Source organism: Bufo gargarizans, chromosome 3 (genome assembly GCF_014858855.1).
Source record: "Bufo gargarizans isolate SCDJY-AF-19 chromosome 3, ASM1485885v1, whole genome shotgun sequence".
Taxonomy (NCBI): domain Eukaryota; kingdom Metazoa; phylum Chordata; class Amphibia; order Anura; family Bufonidae; genus Bufo; species Bufo gargarizans.
In genome coordinates this window covers 458754611-458768070 of record NC_058082.1, presented here as the reverse complement: position 1 = coordinate 458768070, position 13460 = coordinate 458754611, and the positions used below count along the sequence as shown (strand labels likewise).

The following is a 13460-nucleotide window of genomic DNA, read 5'->3' as shown; positions in this document are numbered from 1 at the left end:
GTCTGTATTCTCTGCACTAAAGATGGTGCTGCTTGCACCCAGGAAGGGTGTCTGCAATGAGAAGAAAACCTCCTATAGGTACCTATGCTTTTATTAGTTCAAATGTGTCTAAAATTCCCAGTCCATTATTGACAGACGTTGTAATAGGAGTCTTTGTCCATGACTGTGTTTGTTCAGGCAAATATCCTTTTGTTTTGCAGACTTGTGAGACAAATGGCACAGGAACAGTTCTTTCTTATGGCTACTAGGTGCTGCATGGGGCAGAGACCTCTAATTTTCTTCATCACGCTGCTCTTTACAGTACTAGGGGTAAGCCCTTCTTCACATGTTTAAGAGTGTATTATTGGAGATATTTTATGTTTGTCCAAACTTCACCTTCAAAAAACACTACCCAACACCAAGCTTTGGGGGAGATTTATCAAACTGGGGTAAAGTAGAACTGGCTTAGTTGCCCTTAGCAACCAATCAGATTCCACCTTTCATTTTCCACAGCTCCTTTAGAAAATGAAAGGTGGAATCTGGTTGCTATGGGCAACTAAGTTAGTTCTACTTTACACCAGTTTGATAAATCTTTCTTTGTATGTCTCCAAACTTGTGAAACGTTTTTAATGGTGTCCAACAGTATGCCGCATAAAATGTCATGTGTTAAAAGGTCATGTTTGATGTAGATGATGTGAGCTGTAAAATGGTGGTCAAATTGGTTACAGTCTTAAAGGGGTTGAACCTGGATATAAGCTGTTCTTTATTAGACTACATATCAGTGGAGCATTTCCTTGCACAATGCTTCCACTTGTCACGCTGCATCACAAGGCTGTGTTTTTGTGCTGGTGACATACCAGTCTTTGCATCACTATGCTAAGCAGAGACTTCCGCCTCATAGGGAATGCGGTGACATCACCGGCACAGATGGATGGCGTCTTGCGCTGCCGGAGGCTGTTTTGGAGGTGGGTACTATGCGAAGCCTCCAAAACGGCCTCCTGTAGACCACCCATCTGTGCCGATGATGTTAACAGGCTCACTGCAAGGCAGAAGTCTCCACTTCGCATAGTGATACGAAGCCCGGTAAATCACTGGCACAAAACAAACAGCCTTGTGATGCAGCGTGACAAGGGAGAGCATCGGAGCAAGGAAATGCTCCACTAATATGTAGTCAAGGAAAAACTAACAGCTTATAGCCAGGTTCAGCCCTGAACCCAGAGAACCCCAATAAAGGGAACCTGTCAGCAGATTTGTACCTATGAAACTGTCTGACCTATTACACATACACTTGGCAGCTGAAGGCGTCTGTGTTGGTCCCATGTTCATCATGTTTTAATGTATGCAAATGAGACTCTGAGAGCAACGGGAGCGTTACCATTACATCTAGAGGCTCACCTCTGTCTGCAACTGCTGCTCCCTCTCCATTTTAATTAACACGTCATCACACCTGGCCCTGTCGGTGTGATTGGGTCGTGTAAACTGCAGATCCGTTAATCTTTACAGGACTGCCTAAGATGGCACAGTACAGCACTTGGCTATCTACGGCAGTCAGCCTACGTCTGATCCATCAGTATCTGCTATCCAGTAGATAGGGGATAACTTGTCTTAACCAGAGTATCTCTTTAAAACAACATTTTTGCAATATATATGAGAGGAAAAAAAACAGGGGACGTGTCTTCTTTTTTTAAAATCATGTTTAACATTGAAGTATTTTGAAACGCCAATCAATAAAGGACTAAATGTTTTTTTTTTGTTTCATTTTCAGAGTACAGCGAGAGAACGAGCCAAACATTCTGGGGATTATTTCACCCTTCTGAGGCACCTCCTGAATTATGCCTACAATAGCAACATTAACATCCCCAATGCAGAAGTTCTCCTAAACAATGAAATTGATTGGCTTAAAAGGATAAGGGTAGACGTCTCATGTGACTTGAATCTGATTTTATTTTTTTGTGTGATATTTTGAAACTTGTTTTTAAAAATTTCAAGATAAAAATGTAGCGGAGGTCTATTTGAAGCCTCTGTCTGCACAGTAGACTGTAGGTGGTGGGAACGGCCAGCAATCTAACAACTGATCCTCTTGTTTTTGGGACTTAAAGGGAATGTGTCATCAAAAAATGACGTAGGGTTTAAATCACGTTTTTATGTTTAACATGTTTTAAAAAAAAAAAAAGTTTGTTTAATTTTTCATGTTAATATCTATTTAAACAGAAACCATATAGTCCTACAGTTTTCTCACTGACCCCCAGGCCTAATGCACACCACTTTTTGGTTTGTACAGATTCATTTACTGCAGTTACCTTCTTATCTGTCATTCTAATCCTGCCTGTAATGATATCACCTCTGTACAGATACCACAGGATCCACCATTCACAATAGGTGATTGTCAAAGCTCATCTATTCTTTCCTTGTACAATGACCTCTGCACAGGTCACAGCACATGTCTAGATAACTCTCCAATAGAAGTCAATGAGGTTCCCTCCTGTCCATTGTGTCTGCAGCTTTCTAAAAGCTGTTAAAGCGTAACTACTATTCTATTCTATTTTTATTTGTGTAGGGGCAGTGATACTGACCATTTTTGTATTTTACTTTAATTGCTGAAATCGTACATTTCTAATAAATAGCTCTAAAGTGGCCCATTTTTAGCCTTAGCAACGCTCCTTTGTCTTCTGTTTCCATAACAGTGGAGACTTGCTCAACATTGACTGTTATGTAAACAGAAGACAGAGGAGTGTTGCTAAGGCTCAAAATTTGCCTATTTTAGAGCTATTTTTAGTTATTTTTTAATAGAAATGTATGATTTCACTAATTATAGTATATCGCAAAATGGTTACCATACTGTCCCTATACATTACACAAATAAAAATAAAACGGCAGTTACACTTTAACCCCTTCCTGACCTGTGAGTCATGGGAACTACTGCGTTCCCAGAGCGGTGCACGTGCGATCACTGCACTGCAGGGGTGCGGCAGTCCGTGGTAGCCGAGCCCCTGCTGTATCCACTGGCATCGATGTAAAAGCCGAAGTCGGCGGATTAACCCCTTCTATGCCGCGGTCCGCGCTGACCTCGACATAGAAGGGGTTTGTGTCGGGTGAGTGATCGCATAGATTCCCCGAGCTGCTGTGGCGGGGACCCGATGTGTCTCAAGTCAGCCCGATGCCGTGCAGAGGCTGCCCAATGCCTTGCACTGCATTGGGAACTGCCTTCTACGGGTGCCGAGGGGATCCAGTCATACACTATCATACACTACAAATGTATTGGGAACATCATAAATAAAGTAAAGAAAAAAAAGTTTTTAATAAAATCAATAAAGTAAAAAAGAAAAAACGCCCCTTTCCCCTTATTTTATAAAAAAAAATAGAAAAAACCGAAACTAACTAAAATTAGATGTTGCCGCGTCTGTAATGACCGACTCTATAAATATATCACATGATCCACCCTGTCCGATAAACACCATTAAAAATAAAATTAAAAAAAGTGTAAAAAAAAAGCAATTTTTGTCTCCTTGCATCACAAAAAGTGCAACACCAAGCGATCAAAAAGGCATATGTCCCACAAAATGGTATCAATAAAACAGTCACCTCATCCCGCAAAACATTTAAAGGCGTATGCCCTGTTGGGTATATAAAGCAAATGCTATAATAATATAAACGGATCAAATGAAAAATTATGCAAATGATATTGATCCGCAAGATGGACATAAACATCTCAAAAAGAGTTCCATTGAGAACCTGATTATTTTGTGCAATCAGTAAAACAGGGTACAAGCGTCTACGCAAAAATATAAATGGTTGATTATACAATAGTTTAAAATACAATCAAAAATTCATCAACGTAAATTTCAATAATATGCATACCCAGCATTTGCCACTATATGATGCCAACAAAACACTACTCAACCAACACAAGAATATTATGTAATGCGGCTTTAAAATTGTGAGAGATATACAATCAATGGATTATGCGAAAAACTCAATCAAGAAAATGACAGATTCAAGCCCTTGCTCTGCCCAAAATGATCACCAATCTCAGATATGGGATAGTATTGCAACAAAACTTATAAATTATTGGCTTGATATCAAACTAGGCAATATAAAGATTCCCAACAGAGAATTTCTCCAATATTATCCCCTTTTTCTCGCCCAATTCCTTGGGGGACACAGGAACTCTTGGGTATAGCTTATCTCCATAGGAGGCGTGACACTAAGTAAAAGACTGTTAAGCCCCTCCTCCAGCAGCTATACCCTCAGCCTGGAGAGAGAGACTTCCAGTTTTTTGCTTAGTGTCAAGGAGGCAAGACACTCTCTGCACTGCAGAGTTGTCTTGTGAAGATTTTAGAGTTTTTAATTTTTTATTTTACTTTTTTCACTTGGATATTTCCACAGGGACAACAGAGTCGCAGTAGACTTCTCTGTTTTCCCGGGGTTGAGCTGCACCAGGGCCGGTTATCCGCCCTGCTGCCTCCCCCACAGAAGAAAAGGAGGACCAGGGCAGCTCATGCTCCCCTGCATCCCGCCAGCACTGGGTCGCCCACCTGCAAGCCCCTCTCCAGCTACTGTCACTCTGTGCCAGTGGCTGAAGGGGCGTCCCAGCTGGATGGACTAGAGGGTGAAGACGTCGCAGGTGAGGTGGCTAGTGCAGCCGTTCCGCTCCCCTCCCCCTCCCTCCCTCCCCTCTCCTCTCCGGTCTCCCCTTTACTGATGGCCTCGTTTAGCGTTCTGTTGGCGCGATTCGGCGGCCTGGCGCCCTGTTTTGTACAGTCTGGGACAAGTCCCAGGAGAGCTGAGCGGCGCTCATGGGGGAGACTTGTTTGAGGGCGGCCGGGTATGCGACCGCTGTGCCGTTGCATGGCAGGACGCCGACACCCGGTCCTTCTCTTTGGGCTTCCTACCTCGCTTCCGCTGCGGCGGGGGCCATTGGGGAGACCTGTAATGGTTAGGCGCGGCATTTGAATCGCGCGCGCGCGCGATAATTTTTTTCGTTGGGGGGCGGAGTTTCGGACCGGCCCAGCGCTGGCTTGGTCTTCATTCAGGGGCCGGACGCCTTTCTTCCCGCGCCTCTTTGGTCCCGCCCACTCTCGTGCCTGCGTGCTTCTGGGAGCTCACTGCAGGACGGACCATTGCTTTGATTGCACACCGCCGTTCTTCTGCTGCTGCCGCTGCCGTTCAGCTTCCTTCCTTCTGTGACCTGGTAGGACTGTTGACCCTTCCTCACTGTAGCCCCCTGGCCTGGACTCGGGTTTTTTTCCTTGCTCCTACCAACATGTCTGACCCCTTAGTGCCGGTGGGACCTTGGTATCATACCTGCACCGCATGTAAGGCGCCCTTTCCTCAAGGGCAGTCTGACCCGCATTGCTCGCTTTGCAAAGACCCATCGCAGGGTCCGCCATCTGTTGTGTCACCCCCTGGCCTCTTGGATCCCCCTGACTGGGCTAGATCCCTCTCCCAGGCTGTGGTTAGTCTCACTAGCGTTGTGGGCCGACTTGCAGATGTGTTGCCCTTATCGCAGCCGGATGATTCCCCTGCTGGGCCCTCCGGGTCCGCTGTCCTGGCCGACCCGTCTGAGTCTCTCTCTGCAGGCGATTCCTCTAGAGCCCGCCAATCCCAGAAGCGGTCTAGGGCGGATCACCGGTCATCCTCGGATGCTTCGGTATCCCCCCCAAGGGTGCGTTCTCAGTCGGGCCCTTCCTCCTTGCAGGATTTGCCCTCTGAAGGGGAGCTGGTTGATTCCGATTGGGATATGGATTCGGCGCTGCCTTCAAAGCTGGCTTCCGCTGTGGGCCACCTTATAAACAGTATCCGTGATACCTTTAAAATTCGCGATGATCCTCCTGATCCTGAGAAAACCAGTGTTTCCTTTTTTCGCCAGAAGCAGGCTTCTGCGGTTTTTCCCCTCCATGCTGACTTTTCGTCAGTGGTTTCTAAGGCCTGGGCCTGTCCTGATGCACGGTTTACCCCGCCAAAAAAGTTAGATGTTTGTTATCCGTTTCCGGCGGATTGCATCACAAACTGGGCGTCTCCTCCTAAGGTCGACCCCCCTGTGGCCCGTTTGTCCAAGAGCACGGCTATTCCCGTCGCAGATGGTTCTTCCTTACAATCCACTGAAGATCGCCGTATAGAGGCCCTTACAAAGGGTATATTTTCGGCCTCCGGATCCGCGCTTAGGCCAGTCTTTGCTTCCGCTTGGGCGGGTAAAGCGGTTTCAGAATGGGCATCTCAGCTGGATCTGGAGCTTGAATCTGACGTCCCTATTCAAGACCTCCGTGCCCTGGCTCAACTTATCGTTCAGGCTGGAAAATTTGTATGTGAAGCATCCCTGGATGCAGGGGCTCTTATTGCCCGTTCGTCTGCTCTGGCCGTGTCGGCTAGGAGAGAGCTTTGGTTAAAGGTTTGGTCGGCGGACGCCGCGTCAAAGCGGTCTCTTACTAGCCTTCCTTTCTCTGGTGCTCGTTTATTCGGAACCCGTTTGGATGAAATCATCTCGGAAGCCACGGGGGGGAAGAGTACCCATCTTCCCCAATCCAAGGCTAGGAGCTCCACTCGTGGTCGTCCCACCTTCTCCCGTTTCAGGTCTTCTCGTAGGGCTTCCGCTCCTCGCTCCGCCTCTGGTCCGTCCGCTAACCCTGTCCAGGACAGGCGTAAGAAACCCTTTTTTCGGACCCAGCCCTCCTGGCGCAAATCTCAACCTGCTCGCGCTCCCGCGACCAAGCAGCCCCCCGCCTGAAGGTGCGCCCCCACCCACCCGGGTGGGGGGACGTCTCCTCCTGTTCAGGGACTTCTGGCAGGCGCACGTCTCCGACACCTGGGCTCTCGAGGTTGTGTCTTCCGGGTACAAACTCGAGCTTGCGTCCCTTCCCCCAGTTCGGTTCTTTCGCTCTCGGGTTCCCCGGGATTCCCGAGGGGCGGCCGATTTCTTTGCTGCCGTTCAGACTCTTCTAGACAAAGGAGTCATCACCCCGGTTCCTATGGGAGACAGGTTCAAGGGGTTCTATTCGAACCTTTTTGTGGTCCCCAAGAAGGAGGGTTCGGTGCGACCCATTCTGGATCTAAAACGGCTGAACCGCTTCCTTCGTCTTCAGCGTTTCCGGATGGAGTCTCTCAGGTCGGTGGTGGCCTCTCTGGAACAGGGGGAGTTCCTGGCCTCCATCGACATCCAAGACGCCTACCTTCACATTCCAATCGCACGGTGTCATCAGTGCTTTCTGCGTTTTGCAGTGGGGTCCGAACACTACCAGTTCGTTGCCCTTCCCTTCGGGCTGGCGACGGCCCCTCGTGTTTTCACGAAGGTCCTGGCCCCGGTCCTCGCCTTACTTCGTTCCAGGGGAGTTTTTCTGCTTCCATATCTAGACGACCTCCTAATCAAGGCGCCTTCTCTGTCACTGACTTCAGCCAGCGTGGATCTCTCGCTGCAGACCTTGCGCCGGTTCGGTTGGGTTATCAACCTGCCCAAATCCTCTCTTGTTCCTTCCCGGCAATTGGTCTTTCTGGGGATGCTGCTGGATACCGATTCAGCGGTGGTTCGACTTCCGTTGGAGAAGCGCCTGCTCCTCCATCGGTCGGTTCGGAGCCTTCTGTCCCACCGCCGTCCTTCTTTCCGGTTCAGCATGCGGGTCCTGGGTCAGATGGTGTCCTGCTTCGAGGCGATTCCTTATGCGCAGTACCACTCCCGCATCTTTCAGACGGCCATTCTGTCCGCTTGGGACAAGTCCCAGGAGAGTCTGGATCGGCATTTTCCCCTTTCCCCCCAGGTTCGTTCCTCTCTCCTCTGGTGGCTGCGGGCCCCTCTTCAGGGGAAGTCTTTCCTGCCAATGACTTGGCTGGTGATTACCACCGATGCCAGTCTGCGGGGTTGGGGGGGAGTGTTTCCTCCTCGGTCCGTCCAGGGCACTTGGTCTCCGTCGGAGTCCAGACTGCCGATCAATGTTCTGGAGCTGAGGGCCATCCTCTTCTCGCTCCGACACTGGACTTCGTTGCTTCAGGGTCGCCCTGTTCGGGTCCAGTCGGACAATGCCACGGCTGTGGCGTACATAAATCACCAGGGGGGCACTCGCAGCACGGCGGCGATGAGGGAGGTGTCTCTGATCCTTCGCTGGGCGGAGGTTCATGTTCCGGCCCTTTCGGCCATTTACATTCCGGGGGTGGACAATTGGGCGGCGGATTTCCTCAGTCGGACGACGATCGACCCGGGGGAGTGGTCTCTGCACCCCGACGTCTTCGAGTCTCTTTGTCTCCGTTGGGGTCGTCCGGACGTGGATCTCATGGCCTCCAGATTCAACTACAAACTTCCCATCTACGTGGCCAGGGCCAAAGATCCGGACGCTTACGGCGCGGACGCGCTCGTCCTCCCCTGGACGGAGTTTTCGCTCCTCTACGTGTTTCCGCCCCTGCCTCTTCTTCCGCGTGTCCTTCGGAAGATTGCGGCGGAAGGCACGCCAGCAATCCTAATCGCCCCGGACTGGCCGCGTCGTCCGTGGTACGCCGACCTTATGTTGCTTCTGGCAGACGCTCCCTTGCCTCTGCCTCTCAGAGAAGACCTCCTCTCTCAGGGGCCGATCTTCCACCAGCATTTAGGGTCGCTACGTTTGACGGCGTGGCTATTGAAACCGCGGTCCTGACGCGGCGGGGGTTTTCGGCTGACGTGGTCCGTACCATGATTCGTGCACGAAAACCGGCCTCGGCCAGGATTTATTATCGTACCTGGCGGGCCTATTTGGCTTTCTGTGAGGCCTTGGGGACTCCCCCTCTGAGGTTTTCCCTTCCTACGGTTTTATCCTTTTTGCAATCTGGTCTGGTTCTGGGCTTGGGTCTCAGTACCCTGAAGGGTCAGATTTCGGCTCTTTCGGTCCTTTTTCAGCGTCCACTGGCTCCGCTCGGTCCGGTTAAGACCTTTCTTCAGGGGGTTGCTCACTGTGCTCCCCCCTATCGCCCTCCTGTTCCTGCTTGGGATCTCAACGTTGTGTTGGCGGCTCTCCAATCTTCCCCTTTCGAGCCTCTGCGCAAGGTTTCCCCTCGCTTGTTGTCTTGCAAAGTTTTCTTTCTCGTCGCTATCACGTCTCTTCGGCGTGTGTCTGAGTTGGCGGCTCTTTCTTGCGTGGAGCCCTTCTTGGTTTTTCACCAGGACAAGGTGGTTCTCCGCCCTGTTCCGGAATTTCTTCCGAAGGTGGTGTCCGCCTTTCACCTGAATGAGGACATTGTCCTTCCTTCTCTGTGTCCGTCCCCGTCGCACCCCCGGGAGCGGGAGCTTCACCGTCTGGATGTTGTTCGGGCTCTCAGGATCTACCTGGATGTGACCAGACCCTTTCGACGCTCGGATTCTCTGTTTGTGATTCCGGAGGGTCCGCGCAGGGGGCTGGCGGCGTCTAAGGTGGTTGTTGCCCGCTTTCTCAAGATGGCTATCATTGAGGCTTACCGTGCTCGGGGCAGGGATCCGCCCTTTGGTGTTACCGCTCATTCTACCAGAGCGGTCGGGGCTTCCTGGGCTCAGCGTAATCGTGCCTCGGCTGAACAACTGTGCAAGGCGGCCACCTGGTCTTCTTTGCACACGTTCACCAAGTTTTACAGGGTGAACACTTATGCCTCGGCGGATGCTGCTTTGGGCCGCTTGGTCTTGCAGGCGGCGGTGCCTTAATGTTTACGGTGCCTAGTTCGCTTTTGATTGTGGTCCCTCCCTGTTTGTGGACTGCTTTTGAACGTCCCAAGAGTTCCTGTGTCCCCCAAGGAATTGGGCGAGAAAACGAGATTTTTGTATAACTTACCAGTAAAATCTCTTTCTCGCTCTTCCTTGGGGGACACAGCACCCGCCCATTGTTTTTTTTTGGCCTTCGGGTGCTTTTTTCTGACTTGTTGGTATTGGTTTGGTTACTCCTTGCCTTTGTCTTGCACTACTTGGGCACATAACTGGAAGTCTCTCTCTCCAGGCTGAGGGTATAGCTGCTGGAGGAGGGGCTTAACAGTCTTTTACTTAGTGTCACGCCTCCTATGGAGATAAGCTATACCCAAGAGTTCCTGTGTCCCCCAAGGAAGAGCGAGAAAGAGATTTTACTGGTAAGTTATACAAAAATCTCGTTATTCAGTTATATGCATCGTAACTGAAATCAGATAAAACTTTGATGTAGCAACTAACGTTACACGTCCGCAAATGAGCTGGTATCTGGCCAATTAATTTATATCCATACTACATAAAACAAAAATATACATTACCCACGGGTCAAGTGATGTGCAGAGTCTTGCGACAGTCAGCTCAAGAGTTTTTCCGATCATCCATATCTTTCTTCCAGAGATCTCCCTTTCTTTCTTTTTTAACCCTTGCTTTGCTACTGGAAAAAATTATTAAAATGTAAAATCTGCCAAAAAAGTTAAATTCTGAAATTTCATCTCCATTTTCCTTTTATTCTTGTGGAACACCTAAAGAGTTAACAAAGTTTGTAAAATCAGTTTTGAATACCTTGAGGGGTAGTAGTTTCTAAAATGGGGTAATTTTTGGGTGTTTTTCTATTATGTAAGCCTCAGTGACTTCAGACCTGAACTGGTCCTTTTTAGAAAGTGGGTTTTGGAAATTTTGCTTCCAAGCCTTCTAACGTCCCCAAAAAATAGTCATTTTTAAAATGATCCAAACATGAAGTAGACATATGGGGAATGTTAAGTAATTACTGTTTTTGGAGGTATTACGATCTATTATAAAAGTAGAGAAATTGAAATTTGCTAATTTTTCTAAATTTTGTATTTTTTTAATGAATAACTGATTTTTTTTTTAACTCCTTTTTACCACTGTCATGAAGTACGATATGTGACGAGAAAACATTCTCAGAATGGCCTGTATAAGTAACAGCATTTTAAAGTTATTACCACAAAGTGACACATGTCAGATTTGCAAAAAATGACCTGGGCAGGAAGGTGAAAACAGGCCCGGGGTTGAAGGGGTTAAGAACAGCTCAGGCAAAATGGCATCCCCCATAATCATGTTTAGGAAATGGAATTATAAAATCCACAAATAGAAAATAAAAACAAATAAGAAGAAAGGATATGTGTTGCTAAATGATTTTACCTGGTGGATTAAAAATTTGGTGACACTTTCCTTTTAAAGGGGTTCTGCAGTTTGTTTAAACTGATCTGGATAGATCATCAGCATCTGATTGGCGGGGGGGCCGCGGTAAACAGTGAGAAGGCCGCAGCGCTGCAGGAGCGCCGCTGCCTTTTCAAACAGCTGATCGGCGGGTGTCCCAGGTGTCAATCAGATGCTGATGATCTATCCAGATCAGTTTTAAACAAACTGCAGAACCCCTTTAAAAGGAAAGTGTCACCAAATTTTTAATCATTAGTTTAAACAAACTGCAAAACCACTGTAAGCGACTGGCAGAGGTGTCTCACAGCTGATTACTACTCTCTTCCTATTGAGAACACATACACTGAACCAAAATATAAACGCAACACTTTCGGTTTTGCTCCCATTTTGCATGAGCTGAACTCAAAGATCTGAAACATTTTCTACATACACAAAAGACCTATTACTCTCAAATATTGTTCACAAATCTGTCTAAATCTGTGTTAGTGAGCACTTCACCTTTGCCGAGATAGTCCATCCCACCTCACAGGTGTGGCATATCAAGGTACTGATTAGACAGCATGAATATTGCACAGGCACACATTTGCAATATTCATGCTGTCTAATCAGCACCTTGTTATGCCACACCTGTGAGGTGGGCTGGATTATCTCGGCAAAGGAGAAGTGCTCACTGACACAGACTTGGGGCTCGTGCACACGACAGTATTTTGCGTTCAGTATACTGGACGTTTTTTGAGTTCAGTATGCGGAACATATACTGAACCATTCATTTCAATGGTTCAGCAAAAAAGACTGAAGTGTCTGTGTGCATTCCGTTTCAGTATTTCTGTGCCGTGAAAAGATAGAACATGTCCTATTCTTGTCCGCAAATCATGGTGCTTGGCTCCATTCAAGTCAATGGGTCCGCAAAAAAAAAAAACTGAACACATACGGAAATGCATCCGTATGTCTTCCGTATCCGTTCCGTTTTTGCTGAACCATCTATTGAAAATGTTATGCCCAGCCCAATTTTTTCTATGTAATTACTGTATATAGCATACGGAAAAATGGAAACAAAAAACGGAACGGATCCGTAAAAACTGACCGCAAAACACTGAAAAAGCAATACTGTCGTGTGCATGAGCCCTTAGACAGATTTGTGAACTATATTTGAGAGTAATGGGTCTTGTGTATGTAGCAAATGTTTCAGATCTTTGCGTTTTTATATTTTTGTTCAGTGTATAAGCTCAGGTGAGCCAAGTCTTTATGGGGTCTTGGGAGAGCTAGCTGTTGGCTGAATTCTGTCAACTATGTGAAGTTCATATTATTAATGGAAAATATCTGCCTTTTTTCATATTTTTTATTTTATTTTTTCAAAGGATGATGTGAAGAGAACAGGTGAGACAGGTATTGAGGAAACCATCCTTGAAGGTCATCTGGGAGTAACGAAAGAATTACTAGCGTTCCAAACACCAGAAAAGAAGTATCACATTGGCTGTGAGAAAGGGGGTGCTAATCTCATTAAGGTATTGTCTCTGCTTTTATATTTGGCCCTTATTTACTGAATGCTTCTATGTTGTTGTCTGCATCAATCTCTTTCACACCATTACCAAACTTTAACTTTACAAGGTAGTTGTCACATGAGGCTGTTGTATGCCTTGTCCTCCCAGGCAGTAATGCTGTGGTTGGAAGCTGGACTTATGACCTCGATTGTCGCCCATTTATCTACATTGAACAGGGCTCTTGAAAATAGTTTGTTTTTCATGGGTTAAAGCCCACTAGAGCACCATGAATAGTTTTTCTGTCCCGATTAAATGATCTGTAAAATCACGTGTTTGCATTTTTTTTCAAAGCTTTCAAGTGCATCAAAAACGTCCTGTGGAAGCCCAAAAAGAAAAGCTGCAAACCAACCCTTTCAAAGCTGCTAGTTATGAACATGGCATAAATAAAATGGCCTGGTTTCTAGTTAGAAACCTAACTATCTGTGTCCTTGAACCATAGCTTTTGACTTAGTGGCTGATCATTTTCAGGCTGCTGTTCACCAGTGTGTATGTACGATGACTATATGGCACTTATTAATATAGCCTTTTTTGATATCATGTGCATTTTGCTATATCTCACAAGCCATGTCTCCTTGTTAGGCAGATCTGTGCATTCTGAATGATGGACACATCACTCAGAGTCCTCTATTCAAATGCACTGCACTAAACTCCAAACAGTTCAAAATGCAGATGCAGTGTATTTGAATGGAGGAGACATCCCATGGAGAAGAAAAGCACAAGCTCCTCCCTGATGATGCTCTCCGTTACGATCATCTAGGTAAGTAGTGCTTTTTTATTTTTGCAAAACTACAAGGACATAACTATCAGGGCACTAAAAGGGCATACCTAGTGTGAGGGGGCACTAAGTGGGCCTATCTACTGTGTGAGGGGCACGGAGG

General features: G+C 47.3%; 1 protein-coding gene across 3 annotated transcripts in view; it reads left to right on the top strand.

Annotated features, from left to right (window-relative positions):
* USP9X (ubiquitin specific peptidase 9 X-linked) overlaps positions 1–13460 on the top strand; it is a 161511-nt gene that overhangs the window by 116390 nt on the left and 31661 nt on the right. For all 3 annotated transcript variants that reach the window (XM_044283617.1, XM_044283614.1, XM_044283615.1), the window contains exons 27-29: positions 201–309; positions 1745–1891; positions 12400–12546. In XM_044283617.1, coding sequence (XP_044139552.1) covers positions 201–309; positions 1745–1891; positions 12400–12546 — 403 coding nt within the window. The remainder of the gene's footprint in view (positions 1–200; positions 310–1744; positions 1892–12399; positions 12547–13460) is intronic.